The following is a 20,744-nucleotide window of genomic DNA, read 5'->3' as shown; positions in this document are numbered from 1 at the left end:
ATCATTGACTTGTACGGACTCGAAGACGTTAGTGTAACAAAACAACTGCTCAATTATGTATGAGTCCAAACAGATAGGAGTCTTCGCCTGTATATGTTTGACCTACCTCAGAGCTGTAAGTAGTTACAAACTGTTCTGTTTGATTATATATATATATATATATATATATATATATATATATATATATATATATATATATATATATGTAATTGGCCAAATATTTGGGCTAATATCAACGACTCGACATTGAGTGTCGCCAGCAAATTTATCTTGTTTATGATTGTTCATGACATTATAGATACAAAAGACAAGCGAACCAAATATGGGTTTAGTCCTGATTCCTTTCCATGTAACTTCATAAATTTCATGTTACTTCATAGAATGACAACCTGTCTTGAATCGAAACAAATATGGTTTCAATTACGTCACTTTTCATCCAGTGAGTAAACAGCATAGTGTCAATTGGTATATCGGAACAACCTTAACATATATTTTTACTCCCAACTTAGAAGCAAGGGGAGCCTTCTCTGTACAGTATTTACAACAAAAATACTCAAAATTATCGGCGGATGTACGTAATAAGAAGTTTGCAAATTTTATAGCCAAACCTTCGTTCTCTTAACTCCCACAATTTTCGTCCATTTTTTTTCAAATTTAATTTAATATTTTTTAACCCTCGAGAACTCGTGCTGCCGAAGTAACGCAAGTAGTCGCGAGCGGTCAAAAGGACTGCATGAATATAATGTGTTGCAAACATCATTTTAAACATTTTTTTCTTGTATTAGAAAGATAATAAATTCGGTTTCCTTTTGAATACGAGGGAAGAAAATATGTATTATTATAATGCGTTTTGTGGTAATAACTCTATTAGAAAAACCTGCAATTAGGCTTCTACTGTTTTCTTAATTATTATTTGGGATAAATAAGTTCCTCTTTGTTACGTATCTCTTTAGATAGATAACTGCACACTGGTTTTATTGAAAACTCGAATTATGATTATGTTCTCTTGTTTTTGTAACGAAGTACAATATTTCTTTCTTCATAATAACACATTTGGAAATCAACTCTTTGGTTCTTCTAAAATTAGAAATACAATAGTAAATTAGTAAAGTAAATACTATATAAACATAACAATAACAAGAAACTTCACAGCGTATTCTACATTCAGTTACAGCTTACTCGAAGCTAAGAGATTATCATACGCGCCTTTGGAGTGGGACTTCTGGGTTCGATTCCCGATGAAAGCTCATGTGGTTCGGATTCCACGTTAAGCAGTAGGTCCACGTCTCATATAGCCTCGATGGTGAAAGGGGCGCTAAATTGAAATCAAATTAAATCAAATTTACACTGAACTATTTTATGATCCTGTTATTTTGAAACTTCACCTATACAACACTACATTGAATTATTTTTGGGTATCTTCAATTTTACATTGCTTTTCACTTCGTCATCGCTTATTTCGGCCTCTGCTGCTCTGACAACATTCGGAGAATCGCTGGTCATTTCTGGGTTTAAGGTTTTCAAACTCGCTTGCAGACCCCACACTTCCACTTTTGTGTTCACTTGTCTCTACATTATCTTCTTTGTTATCATCTTTCTCATACAAAGCTTCCACGAGATCATCTTGGCTGATTTATCCGAATAGTCCGTTCGTTACATTGCCCTCCGTTCTTTTAAGCTCTTCATTTCTAGTTCCCTGTTCTTTTACACTTTGTACACAAAAAGCTGGAAACTCGTTCAGAAACTGTCAGTAAAAGTGAGCCTAGATCCCGCAGATCTATACACAGAGAATTGCATTTTCCTTCCGTTCTTTATGTACACACTAGCTGCAAACCGTACTGTCATCCGAGCGATGTAAAAATGTAAAACTAAAACCGAACTACTTATTTCATACATTAATATTGATTGCACATTTCATGCACAGTTCCAATATGCAAAACCGATCAATATCTTAAGTAGAAATTACTGAAAAAGACCGAAAATGACAATTTAAATCTTCAAACTTCAAGTGCCAAACTGCGCTTGGAGCAAGACAATTTTCAATATTATAACACATTTCCTTCCAAGTGCTTCCGTAGCCAAGCGGGTTTAGCAATGCAGATTGCAGATTGCAGAGCGACGGTTCGAGCCTCCGTGCGGAGAGATAATTTCTATTTCTTCCTTTTTTAAATATATGGGAACATTATTATAAATATAAATTTCTACTTTGAAGTGCTTTAAAAGCAATCAGACAAAGTGCCACTTTTCAAATCTCTGTTATATTTACTAGCCCACCATTCCCACAATTTATGTATAAATTATTCATGTTCCATATATATATATATATATATATATATATATATATATATATATATATATATATATATATATGAGTGTGTGTGTGTGTGTTTTATGTCGCAGCAGACGAGTTTCTCCAATTAAGCCTACGAGTAACGAAACCACCTAGAGCCAAACAGCTGCATTTGATTTATTAGTCATGGCTGATCGTCGTCACAATTTTCGCAGCAGCTTACTGCTCTTGTCGAATACGGTGGTATGAGTGTGAGACAAGCTAGCGAAAGTCTTCGTGTTCCCTGTTCTACATCATATATTTGATGGAAGAAATACTCAGAAACAGGTAACATGTCTAGAAAACCTGGCAGTGACCTTCAAAGGGTATCAACCCCACAACAAGATCGGGCCCTAGTTGATGTAAGCCGTCGCAATCCTTTCACGTCCTCCCGGCAGTTAGTGATAGCGTTTCGTTTTCCTTGCTCCTTTCTCACCGCTCGGCGACGCCTTAAAGATGCAGGGCTTCACGCAAATCGACCCGAGTGTAAAGAGCAATTGACGGATAGCCATAAAGTTGATCGGCTAGCATTTGCTGAGGCAAATATTGGTCTTAACTGGGACCATGTAAACTTCGCAGACGAAAGGATAATCTCTTCAGCAAATGATGGTCCTCGACTAGTGTATAGATCCACAGGAAAACGTTACGATCCACAGTACATGCACAGAACGCAACGAATGAGGCATCTTACTATTCACTGCTGGGGATGGCTGTGTAAGGATACAGGTGGTGAATTACACCGTATAGAAGGTCGATTGAACAGCCAAAAGTATCTGGATATTGTGCAGTATGGCTTGCTCCCCGCATACGAGAAATTTATTTGAAGATGGCATTGTAGAAGTTCAACAAGATCATAGCTCACTACATGATTCCCATCTAGTTCCAGCCTGGTTTCAAGAGGAACCCAATGTTGAGCTAGTAGATTGGGTTTCAAGAGGATCTGACTTGAACTTAATGGAAAATCTATGGGCGGAAGTTACAAGAGCTCTACACGAAACTTGGCCTGATCCCCCACCATGGACAACGGACGCACTTTGTGAGCTAGTTTCTGACGCGTGGGAAGAAATAGAAAAGGGACATCAATATGTCGCTAGCTTGGTTAACTCATTACCAAGAAGATTAAGATAAGTCATCGAAGCTAACGGCGATTATACGAGATATTAATACCAGAATAAAGATTCGTTTTCATACCCAGATGACCTTTGAGCTCTTTAAAGAGCTCACTAAGTTTTTTCATGTTTCCTTTAATATTGCTTTCACTGGGACATTTGCGCTTCGTCGGAATGTGCAATATATATTTATTTCTGCTCCTTTGTTTACCCTACACAGATAGTCCAATGGTTAGAACGTGTGTCTTTGATGTACGGGGTACCGGGTTCTATTCCCGCTGGGAGAGGCTTGTGTTTTTAACTATCTGTGATTAAATCTGTGTTCGTGGCCCAGTTGTTAAAGAGGTACTGCTAAAACTATAAAACCGAGTAAAACAATTGCAAATAAAAACAGTTACTGAGGAACGTTCGTTAAGTCAGTTTTGTATTAATATCTAATGCCTAGCGCGTTCGTTGTTGGGTCTTATAGTCGCGGATTCAATTCTCGTTAAGGGCCCATTAAAATTTTACTTGAACTAGAATTTATTTGCAGGAATCACCCGTGTTCTTTAACCTAAAGGACTTAAACGTTCAGAAAAGTATATGGTAAAAATGGAATAAATAAAAAGTCAGTAATAATGCTATTAATCTGTATCTAAGTTATCTACATAGGATATAAATAAAAAAAGACGTCGTTTTTTATTAGTTAACACTTTCACCTACCTCTGACTCACGGATACCCAAAAGGGGGCAGGGTGGGCCGCCCTCTGATTCACGAAACGTATAAAAACAGAAATACCAAACATAATATATAGCAACCATGAAGATAGCTCCTCCTAGAACATTTTAGGGTGCCATGCGCGGACTGGTTTGTTGTCACGCCATTTTTAATAAGATGCGTATCTTAACAGAGGAGAGGAGTTAAAATGTATGCCAAAATAGAATATCTCTCGTTTGTGTGATGAAACATGACCCCATGCCGTTAACGTCGCCAATATCTAGTGGCCCACTTTCCGACAAATGTCTATCGTCGATATAGCGACGCATCGAAAGATTGCCGCTAGTGTGTCCCTGGCGGCAAGGTTTAGTCGAAACACACATCTAGAATAGGGGTGTTGCAGTTAGCACCACGTAGCGGCGATGACTTGTTTTCGGTCCGTATTTCGATTCGTCGCGGAGAATCGGCGAAGGGACCGAAACAACTTATCGCCAGTTATGTGCATTCGTTTATTATTATATATTTGTTTTTCCTGACGAATGTTCCTAAAGTGAGCTCCGGGGTCAAGTCAGGGGGGCCATCAAGTTTTTGCGAGAAGTCGCTAGTTACCCATCGATGGTCCACCGACGCTTACGGCACGGGATAACTTTAAATTAAATTTAATTAGAAAATCATTATAGTTGCTATAAAAACTAGTTTTTGAACTTGGACTGCGTAATATTGGTCTTTTGAGGCAAACATTTCTTAAGTTCAACTTCGAGTATCTCCGGGAAACATTAAACCAAAGATTCCAGGTTCAAACCCACAATCCAACGTTCACAATCGAAAACATTCTGTAAATCTGTACTTTCCTCTTTTAAATGTAATAAGATATGTTGATCCGTTATTAACTGTAATGTAGAAACAATTTATCGTTGTAATAATTAAGGATAAAGTATTTCGAAATTATGTATACATGGGAGCACATGGTGGTTCCCCTCAATCCAGCTATAATCAATGCCCTCAATTTCCTTCGTGCAGTTCAAACCGATTTTTCTGCAAGCTGTTACTCAACGACAATTAGTCTAGTTTTCTTCGTGTCGAACTGCTGAGCCAAAGGACGAGAGATCGAATCTCGGAGATGGACATTTAAATTTTATTATTTGCAGAATTATATAATTCACCCATAATAAAATGAGCATTAAAAGAGTTTGTGTTTCCGTGGAAAAGTAAGAATTTATTTCAAGTTAAACTTGGGAGCGTGAAGCAAAACGAATTGGGCTCATGGTAGTCCGAACAGCTGACGATTTGAATAAATCATACGACACGCCTTTAGTATGGAGTTAAAGAGCTTTCTAATACGTATAAAGAAATCTCACTGACCTAAAATTCATTACAAAATAGGACCTGCCAAAAGCTTCAACACCACGTCTGTGTCACTTCGGTGAACGCTGTATCGAAACTTCATATATAAATTTCACTCACTTGATGTCTAGTCAGTCGACCGTACTTGGTTTGTAAGCTAACTATGTTGAAGGGGTATAGATGAACAATATGCAAAATCCATTTTTCAATTTTGTCAGGAAACGAAGAAAACGTGACGTCATTATGTTTGAGAAATGTTAAACTTTTTCTTTGGGGGAGAGGGGAGATTTCACTCATCTGCTGTAAGTAGTGACTACTGCTGTCAACCATTCGTTTCTTTAATTTTTCATTTACACATCATGTCCTCTTTCAAGTTCAGTTCCACATGCCATTCCATTTAGTTTCATATATTCTGTTCGTTTAAATATACATTCCTCAATCTCTTATAATATGTCCAAATTAACAAAACGGTTCTCTTGCTTTTTTCTAATAATGATAATTTAGATTTCAAGAGAGTTAATTTTAAATAAACTTCGAACCAAATTGTTAATTACTACGAGCATTGAATTCTTCCTCATTGTGTTTTTATATATATTCTTCAATTTTAAAAAATCTAATAATAATAAATATTTATGCTACAATTAGATAAAATTGCAGTATACGAAAGTTAACTGGGTAATAAAGCAGTTCAATCCAATATCTTACTTCAATCTGTATCGTAGATTACAATTATCGTTAAAAGAAATTGAAATTCGCATCCAAAATTGATTTTATCTAGGTAGGATGGATAGGGATGCGCACAAGACAAAATTTGAGGCCGTCTCGTCTTGACAATATGCTGTAAAAGGGATGTCTCGACTCTATTGGAAGAGCTGGGTATCGACTCGAATTTTGTCAGGAAAATTCTGTCTCGACTCGAATCTGCGCATCCCTAAGGATGGACAGTTTGAAGTGCCCAGTATTCCAAAACTGGCGGGGTAACCAATTACACCATTACGCATTATCTCTTTCAGATACAACCATTATTATACACTTCATTTTCAGAAGCTTCCTCTTATGATAACTATATCGATTTCCTTCTTAAACTCAATTATACATAATTGTTTCTTATGTAGCAACTAATATTCGTGTTATACCTCTACAGTGTAAAACAAGTACACATTCAATGTAAAAAAATACTAGCGTATATATATATATATATATATATATATATATATATATATATATATATATATATATATATATATATATATATATCGGGTGTTGCAAAATAAGTGTTACAACTCTTGCGAGATGACTCCTGCCACTGAGATAAGAAAAAACGTTCTTTTGAATTTTCGGCTATCGGACATAGTTTCGGATCTACAAGGTGCCGAAAAAGTGGGAAAATGACATTCGGACACCAATAGTTCGGAAAGTATCCAACGGAAAGAGGGCGGGTAAAGATTCACTGATAAGTCATACCTGCTGTATTGAATTTTGCATGTTTTACAATTCCACCATGCACGCGCAAAGGTTTCCCCAAACGAACGTAGGGAGTCTCGGATAATCTGCCAAATAAAATTTGCCTAAATGGATGTGAATTGATAGGAATTTTACCAAGTAACATCAAATCGTTTGTATTAAGTCGATATCTGAAACAAATACAAAATGGCGGACACCTTCATTCCCTATGTGTGTGGTTGCATAATCACCAGGTACGGATGCTGGCCAACAGTGACGTTCTGAGTATTAAGTGTAGCGAATTTGTACTCAAATATTCTAGAAAGACATCTGGAGTGTCGGTAGAGCAAAACCCATGTAGCTGGATGATTCACATGTGTGGAAACACGTAACGAAAAATGCCCAGAAATGCACTCATACTCAGTAAACGTGAGTTCAAAGCGTCCGAAATGTAAGAATTAGCGTCAAGAATATGAAAGCCATTGCCAAGTCACCAATAATATTCCCTCAATTCGATGCAATATGATGAGCACGGGCATACCAATAAGGATGCAACACCTGAGTCCAAGTTGAAATTGTGCAAGGGAACTCACAAAGAAACTGGGTATGCTAAATGAATGTCACTAGTGGGATCGCATGATTGATATTGAAATGTGGCCAATGTGTGTGTTGATATCAACATGTAGCTAATGGACAAATGTCAACATTTCCCACTACTACTGGGACATCGTCCCACGTGCGAAAAATAGGAAAATAACTACTTGGGTCTTGAATCTGAGGCCGTGGGCTCCAAATAGGATTGGAAACTGCGACCACGCGAACGAAAGCTAGCGCTCAATCCCTGAGGTTTCGAGGGAGCTTCACTTTCTCTGTATTCATTTCTTTGAGGAGTATCCACTTTGTTTGGCAAGCGCTCTTGTACAGCCTCCCGACATGCTTGTGTGTTTCATTTTGTTACTCCTACTGCGCAGTTGTAAACAATCAGAGCTTTAAGACGTTTGTTCCAATTTCTCATGTAATTTTATTTTGCATACGTATGGTATTCCAACAGTAGTGTTACATGTGCCAAGTTGGTTCATTTTCGTCTTTGTCTTAGCCTGTGTACTGTGTGTACGATACGAATTTCGTGAGGTACTTTCCTATATTTCGAGTATCCCATACGTCCCAGAATACTTCGGACATGATACAAGTTTGTTATTTTCACGCTCTATCAGAATTTGAACCATGGATTAAGAAATTTCTTTTCGTATATGTCGAGTGTGGGACAATGTCCCCAAGAGAGAGGGACATTGATTGATACAACTGGGTTCTTGTTAAATTCTACCAAAAAGTGCACCAGACGTAATAGCAGAATGTACAACGTTATTTTCCAAGTTTTAGCACTTGGTACGGTGTCCCAGCAGTAGTGGGACATGTTGACAATTGTCAATTAGCTACATGATGATAACAACACACACATTGGCCACATTTCAATATCGATCATGCGATGCCACTAGTGACATTTAGTTTACCCAGTTTCTTTGTGAGTCCCCTTGCTCAATTTGAACTTGGACTCAGTTGTTGCATCCTTATTGGTATGCAACCTTGCAAATCTTTTTGCATCGGATTGATGGAATATTTTTTGTGAATCGGTAATGGCTTTCATGTTCTTGATGCTTTCCCTCACATTTCCGACGCTTTGAATTCACGTTTACTGAGTATGAGTGCATTTCTCGGCATTTTTCATTACGTGTTTCCACACATGTGAGTCACCCTGCTTCATGTGTTGTTATCTACCGACACTCCAGATGTGTTCCTACAGCATTTGAATACAAATTCGCTACACTTAATACTCAGAACGTCACTGCTGGCCAGCATCGTACCTGACGGTTATGTAACCACACACAACGGGATTGAAGGTGTCCGCCATTTTGTATTTGTTCCAGATATCGACTTAATACAAACGAATTATTGTTACCTGGTAGAAACCCCTTCATATACATGTAGACCATCTAGACTCCCTACGTTCGTATGGGGAATCCTTTGCGCGTGCATGGTAGAATTGTGAAACATGCAAAATTCAATACAGCAAGTATGACTTCTTTAGGGAAATTGTGTCCGATAGCCGAAAATTCAAGAGAACTTTTTTTTTTGTCTCAGTGGCAGGAGTCACCTCGCAAGAGTTGTAACACTTATTTTGCAACACCCGATATATAGGTATATTTTAAGCTACTTCGGGCTTGATCCCCCTGAAATGTTATGTTTATTCAAATAAAGTATTGTAAAGTGAATGAAATATCTTGTAGAATGTTCACATTTCCAAGAATGAAGTTAGGAAAGGCCACCGAAATATATATATATATATATATATATATATATATATATATATATATATATATATATATATATATGAATATTTTTCATGTTCATCGTGTAGTTTTAGGTACTTAACTGTGTTCACATTTCTCATGTTAGCGTTTTCGTATATGAATTATGAACATGCCGGGCTAGTAAAAGTGACAGGGATTTACTGTGACAGGGATCTACTGTGAAGTGACAGTTCGCTGAATAATGTGTTTCCAATCACTTCACAGTAGAAATTTATATTTTTTTAAAAAATGTTCTCATATATTTAAAGAAAAGGAGGAAAAAAAAATAACTTTGTAACATTGATCATCTGAGCGGAACAAATTAAATTTGCTTTCGTCCGTGAATGACACAGTACTCCTTAACGAAAAATCTTTATTTTTATAAGCTTTTACAAAACTAAATCTCTTTTGTCTATTGCACTTGCTCACGAACTTTATTTTACGGGCTACTCTTCCATGTAAATTGTTTCTCTTAAAACAAATCTTATGGTTTCGGGATGCAAACTTCTATTAAGATGTTCTGATACTTCTTTGGCCAGTTTAGGACACATGTTTTGGAGTTTTTGTTAACCTATAGTACAATCCATCGCTCGTCTGACTGAAAACACTCTAGATCCACCGCTTTTTGGTATAGTTTCCACTGATTTTGTTGATTAGAACGTCTAATAATATCATGAACTGTGAAGAGTGCCCTATCTACTATTTCCACGAAATGATTTTCCCTCTTTATAATGTTTTTGAAAATGTTCTCTTACTGCTAAAGATGTATGCACACGTTGACTTCCCATTTTAACTTTTAAACACACAGTTTCATCCACGTAAAAACAGTACGACTTCAACTCGCTTCATTTGGACACCTAAAACTGTCAAATAGACAAACTCTTGGATACTCCTCTACTAAGCCCAAAAAGAAAGAGAGTGGTCCTACCTGTCCGAGTTCTTTTCTGACATGGATGTTAGCTGTATTTTCATTTTTTGTATTTTTTGTAGCCATGAAATTGAGTTTTGTCATTGATGTTTCTATTTTCCATAACTAAATAATATAAATACTTAAAATATGTTTTGGTTCTTTGAAGCGTACTCTTGGAATGTCTATTCTCTCTTGAATGTGTGAGTATGTATATGTCCGACTTCTTTATTGAGCCACTGTATATATATATATATATATATATATATATATATATATATATATATATATATATATATATATATATATATATATATATATATATATATATATATTTTAAAGACTAGGTGCTAATAAATATATTGAATTCAATTAATAAATAGCTATTTTGAAAAATATATGAATGTTAAATTAGTGATCAGGCCGTATCGCGTACTAATCCTTGGGAGAATTTTAAGTAATACATATATATATATCCGAGAATTACTTGGTTGGGTTAGGCTGTTCAGATATTGCGTGAAGTGGCCATTTATTATCACTTCCTCAGTTACTAACAAATATCAGGCAGCGTTTTTCTTAACAAATTGTTATTGTTTTTGTTAACAAATTGTTTGGTTTCTCTGGGATGCGACATACATATTATGCCTGTATTACTTTTAGTTCTTCTTGAACTTCATGTGTGCCCTTATAAGACAACTCAGAGTAATAAAACATCAGGAGAATGGTGTATTTTGAGTGCTCCGATGTGTTCTTTTTAATATATTTTCATAAACGGCGCAAGTTATTAAGCTCTCAAAGGCCATTAGACACAAGCCTTTCGCGTTTATTCTCTAAATAATGCGCAAGATCCAATGTGGAAATTACTTACTTTGAGTATAATATTTAAAAGAAACGGAGTCAAACTCCTAACATAAAAGTATTTTCTCAAGCTGTTATTACACACAATTGAGGCATTGAATGATACAGTGGTCTATGTTACAATTTTGAAGATTATGAGGTTTTGATACCCAGACGTCAGAACAATCTAAAATTATTTGTTGGAAAAGTGTGATATGCGTATCTCAACTGACTGTGAAACTATACACTACGGTATTCTAATACCACCTACCCTAATTATGAAAGTTGTAAAGCTTTGAGGCCATTTTTCTTCATATGACGATTTTGCAACATAGACCAATCTTTGGTTTCAACGCCTCAATTCAAGTTTTATGTTCTCCCTTACGTAACCAGAAATATCATTATGATCCTTCCTCCGATAGGAATTGAATCTAGTTATCTTCTTTTACCTCTTACGTTGAATTGAACAATATTCTGTGGCCTCGTGTACGCTTCATTACTTTGAATATACTAGCACGTCACATCATTCGTCTGAATATATCTTTGTGTACGTGATGTGGTGACATCAATAATACGTTTAGTACTAGAGAAATACAAAGGGTATGGGAAAGCGTTATACAGTTCATGCCATTCTCCCTCTAAGCTTACGTATGGACCCACCTTGTGATATTAAAGAAAAGCAGGCAAGAACAACCACTGTATCAATTTTCTCCATAACGTTCAAATAACTTTCGCATTATCAGCTACACTAATACTACTTTGAGATACAGAAGTGACAGGTAATTTTAATATGCAAACAATACGTACAACGATGCTCAAGCAGCACAATGTCGAACAAGTGTAGTAATTAAATGTGCAGCACATAATCCGAAAACTTTGGCAGTGTATCTAAAGAAATTCGTATCTAAACAGAATTGCAGAAATCAATAATAATCATTAGTACTTTTGCAAGTTGTGGTTATGAACTAGAATTCATGCTTGCTCAATAAAATGTCCTTTTTAGCCACGAAGTTACTACATTTACGCTTTATGTATAATATGTGACTAAATCAATAGCCAATGGAACCCGAAGGTTTAACGGCGATCATGAAAGCTCTCCATTGACTGGTGTCCTTAGTCAATTCGATCCAGTTTCTACTTTGTATTTCTACTCGTGCGAGATAAACGTTAATATTCTGCTCCCCTTTGCATTTAGATCTTCCTAATACTCGTTTTCCGATTGGTCTTCGTTCGATCCCAGCCCCTGCCAAGTGAACTTTGTGGTGGACAAACACCGTGTGCGTGGGTTTTCTCGGGGTTCTCCCGTTTCCTCCCACTTTCTTCATTCCACCATTTCATTCATTACTCATCATCACCGTCTCCTTTAGCCTAACCGGCATAAGCGTGGGACGTAAAACTTAGAGATTTCATTTCATTTCATTTTTTCCGATTGATCTTCCAGTTAAGACTTTCAAATCGTTCCTGCTTTCTTCCTTCCATCCTACATGACCTGCCCACCTAAGCCTCCTAGACTTGATGATCCTAACAATGTTTGCTAACCCTATAAACATGTAGTTCCTCATCTTGAAGTTTCCGCCATTCCCCATTCCCATCTCTCTTGGGTCCAAATATTTGTCTTCGGATCTACTTCTCAAATATTTTCAGTATACGTTCTTCTCTCAGTGTAAGCGATCATGTTCCGCAACCATACATAACAACAGGCATGATTATCGTTTTATATGTTTTCAGCTTTAAATTCCCCGACTGAATTCGCGACTACAAGAGATGTTGAACTGAATAATAACACCAATTCTCTGCTTCAGTGCACATTTAATTTCATGGTGAATATGATTTTGGGCCGTTGAAACTTATTTTAAGTTTTTGGAAACTATCCGCTTTGTCGAGAATATTATTTGATATTATAATGCACCATCATAATTTCCATATATGTCAAATATTGTTTTCAATATTTTGAATTTTTAAAATATGCAGAAAATTTCCTCTACAAAATTAGACTGGAGTATATGTTGCCAGAAATATGTGTAATAAGTCATTTAGACACTATGTCCTTGCCGGCACTTCTTAGTGAATGTGAGAGTTTCCGTTTAGTTTGACGTGGCCGAAGGGACCATTTTGAATAAAGTTTTAAAATGTGTCTGAAGTTGAAGATTTTTGTTGACTTCGAAGCTAACATTATGGAAGGATTTTTATATTTTTGTATTATTGTTATTTCAATGTAGCAACAAGATCAAAATATTCATAAACAATGTACCAACAGACGAGTTATTACAATTCATTACGATTTCCATTAAACTTAATAAATATATATGTATTTATATATTTTTTTAAAAAAATGTTGCATTGCTAATCTATAGTCAGATGTTCATAACTATAATATTTTAATTATTTTAATTTGATTGTATAATTTTCAGAGAAAATGGAAACAGGATGTCTCAATCTAAAAGTATGATGATAAGAAACATATTAACTGAAGCGATCAAACAATGTTTTGAAGAATCTACATTGCATGGAATGAAATACATGTTTACAACTTCCCACACTGTTTTAAAGTAAGTAATGGGTGTTATGCATTTGCTTGGTCGGGGAAAGAATGGAAAGCCAAAGAAAAATTAGTGAAACACGCTTATAATACAGGAATAACATTATTGAGAAATCAATACTTTTACCCTTTGTCGATTACTTACATGCAAGAGTTTTAAATTACCCCAACCACAACATAAGATGCATTACATTTGATCTGTATAGGAAAAAAATAAGGTAATTATTACTTTCTTGCTTTAGAACAATTTGCTCCATTACTTAATGAATAACATGAATGAAAATATTTTGTGATCACGGATGTAAATTATGTGATTCCAATTTACAAAAGCAAAAACAATGAATATGAGCTTTTCATATATTATTTTTGTCTGCTTAATTAAACAATAGATCTATGTAATTTAGGATAATTTTTCATTCTCGTTTAATACCTTTGAACAAAGAGTAGGGTCTAAGTTTCGATCCGTTTTTTGGTGAGCTATATTAAACATAGCAACCTCTATCAGCAACAGACCAACAAGACAAAATCATCTTTGTATTTCCGAAAAACTGTAACGTATATTTGATTCAATGAACGAATAAGAGCTACCTTCTGAAGATTTACTTTAGAAGGTAGCTTACAGAAGAAACCATCTGGGAAAAGTCCATGGGCATTGCAAGAACGAGAATAAAAAGAAAAGTTCGTGTCTGTTGAATTGCTTGTAGAAGAAGAAAAAAATCAAAATGGCAGGCTTTTTTGTCTGTTATAACTAGAGGCAGAATATTTTTTATGTAGAAAGCTGGAATGCTTAAAAGCACGTTTATCGAATCCTGAGCCATGATATTAAAACAGTAAGATATTGGGTTGAACGATTCGAGGCACACGAGGAACAGGGATTACAAATTAAAGCATAACTGAATACACTGCAAGTCTAACGGCGACGAAAGTGTTTCGATTGTTGAAGCTAACGTAGTAAACCTGTTCCCTACTGCAACATACTCGAAAACAACTCTAGATCTTCAATGGAGTGCAGAGGCACGTGACTCTATTCATATTATTTGCTCAGATTTGGAGGTCAAACTAACAGATGCACAAATACAAGGACGTATTAATACATCAACAAACACCACAACTTTTGAAACCGTGTAATCGGGAATGATGAGTAATTGTTCAGTTTATTCGTATGTACGAAGAAAGAAATCTATTAAAACGTTCTACGATATATTGTTATACAAAGAAGCACGCTGAAAATTAAATAAATCGCAAAACATTTATCTAGTATTACACTTCAATAGATACCTTAAATCTTCTGAAATCCAATTTTTTGCAAATATTTGGAGAACAGTTGCTAGTTGTCCATTGCCACCGGTTACTATTTGCTGCCAAAATGTTTATCATTCTCTTAGGTAGTCATGAACAGCAAAACGATTCCATTGTCTCCTACAGTTCCCAAGATATAAATCCTTAAATCTTTCGAAACCAGAAAGTTTAAGGAAAATATCCCCGGATTTCTATATGATCAATACCCAAGAGGATGATAAATATTTTGGTAGTAATAGTAGTCAGTGTCCACCTGTTACTATTTGGTATCAAAATGTTCACTAATGTCTTAGGTATTGCTCAACGCCAACATCATCTATCTGTTTCTTACCGAAGCCGAGATATGACTCCATAAATCTTCTGAAATAAGAACGTTTTGGTAAATATCTCGCGAAAGGTAAGATTGATGCGAAAAATTCCATCACTTTCCCGATCATTTGAAATTGAAAATTGAAAAATTGGGCATAACAGACACACAAGCATACACACACAGATATGGAGAATTCAGTAACTAAGTTTTCTAGTTCGCTGAGAATCCGAAACATTTTTCCAATATCTGTGGAACGGTGGCCAGTTGGCCAGGGGCCATCGGTTACTATTTGGTACCAGAATGTTCAACAGTCTTTTAGGTATTGATTTACACCAACATCATTTTGTTGTTAGATGCTCGATAAATCTCCCGAAATCGGAATTTTGTGAGTCCATAACTCGGAAACGAAAGAGTGACTCGAACATTGCATCACTCCTTTCGAATAGCTTTTGATGCCCTATGGAATGGATGGATCAAAACTGAAAAATATCACAAATAAAAGGCACACACACTCGCAGCCATTCCACACACATACATTGAGATTCAGTAGCGACCTTAATTTAGTTAAAATCCAATTTTTTGGGTCAATATCTGGTGAACGGTGGAAAGTGTTCTAGTTTTCACAAGTTACTATTTGGTACCAAAATTTTCATCATCTTATTATGTATTGATCAACAGCAGTATGGTGTGTTTAGGATTTACGATTCCCGAGATGTGGTTCCTTAAATTTCCCAAAATCGGGTTTTTTTCAATATCTCGGGAACGGTAAGAGTGATTCGAAAATTCCCTTCACTTCTTACAGATAATTTTTGATGCTTATAGAATGGAGGACCCAAAATTGAAAAAGTAAGAAATATCAGATACAAAATTCTCTCTCTCTCTCTCTCTCTCTTACACACACACACACACGCATTCAAACACCTCTACACAAATGCATATACACTCACTCACTCACAGACATAGAGAATTCAGTTATGAACCTTTTAAATTCGTTCAGAACAAATATAAAATGTTATTTTAAAAAATCCAAAGGGTTAACAAGTAAGGTTAAAGTTTATTTGTAATTATTTATTTTAGGTGTCGCATGTTACACGTTAGTATGCTTATTTGGAAATTCTAACACCTTCCTCCAGGATACAATGATCTTCGCATTAATAATTAAATCAGAAACGAACTATAATTTCGAGAATGTTTTCAACCGACGACATGTCTTCCTCTGTTTGTGAATAACACATTGTACAGTTATGGAATTACACCTATTTTCGACATTTCAAAATTTGAATTACTCATTCATGTTATTGTGTCTTGTTGGATTCAAGATATTAAGCACAGCTATTCATAGAAATAACAGCCCAATTTCTCTAGAGTGGTAAAAAACTTAATTACTTATGTGATTAAAGATTTTGCTGGCGTTTGTAACAATACATATATAATTCAAAATTTAGTTCATTTTATGTGAAATATAATTGAAAATGTACTTGTATTGTCATAGATATATAACGAAAGGTTGTCTTACACCGCGTTGACAACAAAAACCACATCCATCTATATCGAGTCCTCAAAAATTGAGATAATTTGGGTGGGTAGTTTCAATTCAATCATCGAATAACCCGTATTATGTAGAACCAAAATCTTATTTATTTCTCTCTCTGCATAGATCCTTCAATGGTGCTATTTTCGGGAAAAATATCTAAAAGCCATATTTAAAGTTCTTTTGCCAATGTAACTAAACGATCTGTGGTAACGATGGTACGTTCTTAGCGGAAAAGTGACTGAATGTTATGGAGTGAATTATGCCCATGTCCACATTCAAAATGCTTTTTTCAAATAACAATTATTATATCCGATATTGTGACCTACAATGTTCCAAGTCCTTTTAAAAAACCTGATTAATGTACGCAATCATTGAACTATGTATATGTAAACGCTTTTCTAACAATAAATGGACTGGTTACTTCTCAGTAGTATACGTTGAGCTGTGGGGAGCACATGCACGGAAAGCAACTTTGAAACTTTTAGAAGAAGTAAATATATAGAAGTATGTTCTCGGAGGCTGGTTTAGTCTGTGAGCAGCGTTTGAAGAGAGGGGTGAGAAATCATGTTGCCGGACAAATAACATATATGGACAGTGAGCACCATATTAACCTGTAACAGCTTGTGGAATTGAATTGACCACTGCGTGAATGTGTGAAACGTTAAAAGGAAATGTATGATGATAAGGCGATGTACGTATAAGCGAGGGACATGAGAACGGTGGCGATGAAAGTGGAAACCGGCCGACCTGTCACAACAACATTAGAGGAAAATCTGTCCAAAGTGATAGATCATGGGCTCAGCATGAACCAGACACTCTGGACAATGACAGAGAGTCAGGTCGGGCCATTCTGCAAGTTTGAACATTTCTAAAATTTGCACTTTTGTTGTTCCATAAACTTTCACAAAGGGTAAGAATAACTTGCGGATCCTCATGTATAGTGACACAAACGAACGTCTGGAAGCAGAAACAGACACGTTGCCGGAAATTCGCACTGGTAGCGATATCTTTTAACATAATTCTCAAATGGGAAAGCAATCAGTAAACCAAAATCTCTCTCATCACGGTGATTGAGAAAGGGAAAGAAACAACACATTGCAGTAAAGATCATGGTCATTGTGATCTTTGCAATCAGTTACTTGTTTCTGATGTAATCTATACCATCAGATCAACAGTGAATAAACAATTTTACCATTAGGTTTTGGTGAAGCTGCAAGTACACGAGGAGAATGTAAAGTTCCCTCTTCTGGCAGAATAAGTAATCTTTTGTGGATCATTACAGTTCTCCTTCACATACAGCTTTGATCGTTAAACATTTTGTTTCAGCAAAGAAAACTCCAGTTTTGAAATACCCATTTTATTCGCTATAATTGTCCCTATGCATTGTTTCCTCGAAAGTAAAATATGTCCTCAAATAAACCAATTTCTACACTGAGGAATAGATGTAACAGAAAACTTAAGCGTCACTCAAGACTGTCGCCACAGTAATATTTACTCAACTGTTCCCAACGGCGGAAATGTTCGCAAAAGTATATTATATAGATAGTAATGATTGGAAGTATGTTCAACGCCATCACCTTTTGTTCGTATATTTCGGGACATAAACCGCACCTTCGTATCAGACCCATTATTTTCTAGCCAACCTTCGTATTTGAAGTAAACAATGTGATCTTGAGCGTAAATGTTTGAATAACAAATGTTTTTAACATCCTTCCACATCAAGCAGAAAATTAAGTGTACTATTAATTCCTAAATGGTTGTTCATAAATCAGATTCCTGTAGAAACATTCGATCTCTCTTCCGTGAAATTATTTCGTAAGAAACAAATTACATAAATTACACCTTCATATCAACTATAGCATAAGTGTTAAAGCAATCCTAAACGATAGCGTCAACTACCACAGAAGATAGCTTGACAAATGTAGAAATACAATTTGGATGAAAGATTTTAATCAAAATCCGTTCCACCATTTTAAATTGAATTATTACCACACAAGAATGTATGTATTCTTGAACTCATTTCCTGTGTTTACATTACTTTGCTTTTTGCTGGGAGGGAAGCTAAAGGAATATTGCTCTATACATTTGGACTCGAACTCGAAATATTGTTACTTTTTCTCCAGAGGTTTCTCACTGAAAATAACATTTAACATATGCGGATAAACACCGTCATCTTTATATGTCTCACGTCTTAATTTAACGCATATAAAAACTAGAAAGCAAAATGTTTAGCCGATTTTAACCCTTTGGCGATTTTCATGCACATTAGAGTGAAGTGAAAAAAGGCGACATTTGGAAATTTGAATTCACATAGTGTGCAAATGTTTTCTTTCGGTCCTTAAATAAACTGCCAAAAATGCATTTGAATTCCCGAACGCAACCTCAGCGAACTTGAAAATTGGCAAAATTCGTTTGTTTTAATTTTGTATTAATTGTAAAATATAATCAAAATTTGAAAACTTGTAATCAGCTAGTGTACTCAAGTGGTGATTCAACTCGTATATAAACTGTTTGTCAATAGCAACCAAATTCATTAATATTTTGTGCCTCACCAACGACTGAAAACTGACAAAATTCGAATTTTCTTTATCTCCATTTGTTGTTTTAATTATAAAAAAGTTGAAACTTCAAAAGGGCTAGTGTGGAGAAGTAGATAAGTTACGTTTCGGTCTCTACATTAACTGCGCAAAATCGCATCAAGATTCAATAGCAATTTCTACCTCCGCAGCGCTCTTTAAAATCAGCAAAATTCTCTCTACCATTTTAAATTTCAAATTTCGCTTAGAGATGCAATGTTCTTAAGCGTAATTGGCTTAAGGAGAATTTTTTAGTCAGGGACAATGTTTTCAGGCTATACTTCTCCAGTTATTGATCATTACCTTATTTTGTATTTAAGAAGAAATAGACGAAAAGGTCTGAGAAATTTCAAACAATTTTCATCCACTGCATCTGCATCTTCTTCAACTGTATCTCGGAAGTGAAAGTATCAGACATCAAGTCCATTGATAATGCATTTGAAGATTCTAAAAACCGTGATAATTCGATCCTCGGTCAAGTAAGTGAGGGTTAATTCGGGGTACTGCCACTAATTCTTCCATTTGCTCTCCCATAAACTAAATATTTCAAGATAAAAGTAAAACAGTGTATTAGTTATAACAATTTTATCCTCATGCGTAATATGGTTAAAAAAAGTACTCCATTGATATTAAGTAACGTGGTTTATAAACTTGTCTGAGGATAAAATCTTAATGAACTTACCTCAAATTCAGGGAACGAAAATTTGCTGAAGTAAAGTCACGCTGACACAAGAGGTACACATTCGTTCATTCAAGATCTTCGTAGATGTAGGATTTGAAAAATGAAATTTAGATTTTTATTTAGGTCACAAACGTTTTCAACTATAAAGGTTATCACTATCAGCAAATGAAAAACGAGGAAATTAATAAATGACATTACGAAGAACCAGTGAAAACCTAGCTTTCAATTTTGAGAACATTATGTATCACGAGCCGAAACGATATATTACAAACGATCTGATTGGTTGATCAATATTGTGACAAATTAATAATCTACTATCGCAATTCTGATCATGACATCATCCAGCTGATAAAAAATAAGCTTTCGTTAATTTATTACGACATTCAAATTAACACATCTAAAAATGTTCATTTTCCATAAACTTGATTCAAAAAATGTTACACTCATCGACATGGTACGGAACTTTCTATGATATAAGTTTAAAGCTGAGTTTAGAAAGCTCGTCGTTGCACTAAAAACTGAGGGGAAAATGCTGATGTAGTAAGACATTGTACTATTCGTAAAAGCAGATTCTGCAATTTTACAATAACATACTCGTGTGCGTAACAAAGAGCATAAATGTGTAGTGTAACCTAACCTGTTTAGATCTGCTCGTCTTCTTTTCAAATGTAAAACTGCCCGCATCGAAAATTAAATCTTCTCAATGGGTGGATCAGCGCTTGTCTCGGTTGTGTGAGGTCCCTGCTTCAATCATCACCCAAGTAAGTTAATGTTTTCTCCTGTTTCGTCT

At 35.5% G+C, this 20,744-nt stretch overlaps 1 protein-coding gene across 1 annotated transcript in view; it reads left to right on the top strand.

Annotated features, from left to right (window-relative positions):
- Positions 1 to 16,282, top strand: part of LOC145669095 (uncharacterized) — a 44,383-nt gene extending 28,101 nt beyond the window's left edge. Inside the window, exons 4-5 of the mRNA XM_081737444.1 lie at positions 13,426 to 13,563; positions 16,240 to 16,282. Coding sequence (XP_081593570.1) covers positions 13,426 to 13,563; positions 16,240 to 16,282 — 181 coding nt within the window. The remainder of the gene's footprint in view (positions 1 to 13,425; positions 13,564 to 16,239) is intronic.
- Positions 16,283 to 20,744: the final 4,462 nt, after the last annotated feature.

The sequence above is a fragment of the Thermobia domestica genome, chromosome 13 (assembly GCF_964235325.1).
Source record: "Thermobia domestica chromosome 13, izTheDome1.hap1.1, whole genome shotgun sequence".
NCBI lineage: Eukaryota > Metazoa > Arthropoda > Insecta > Zygentoma > Lepismatidae > Thermobia > Thermobia domestica.
This window is presented reverse-complemented; position numbering and strand designations above follow the sequence as displayed.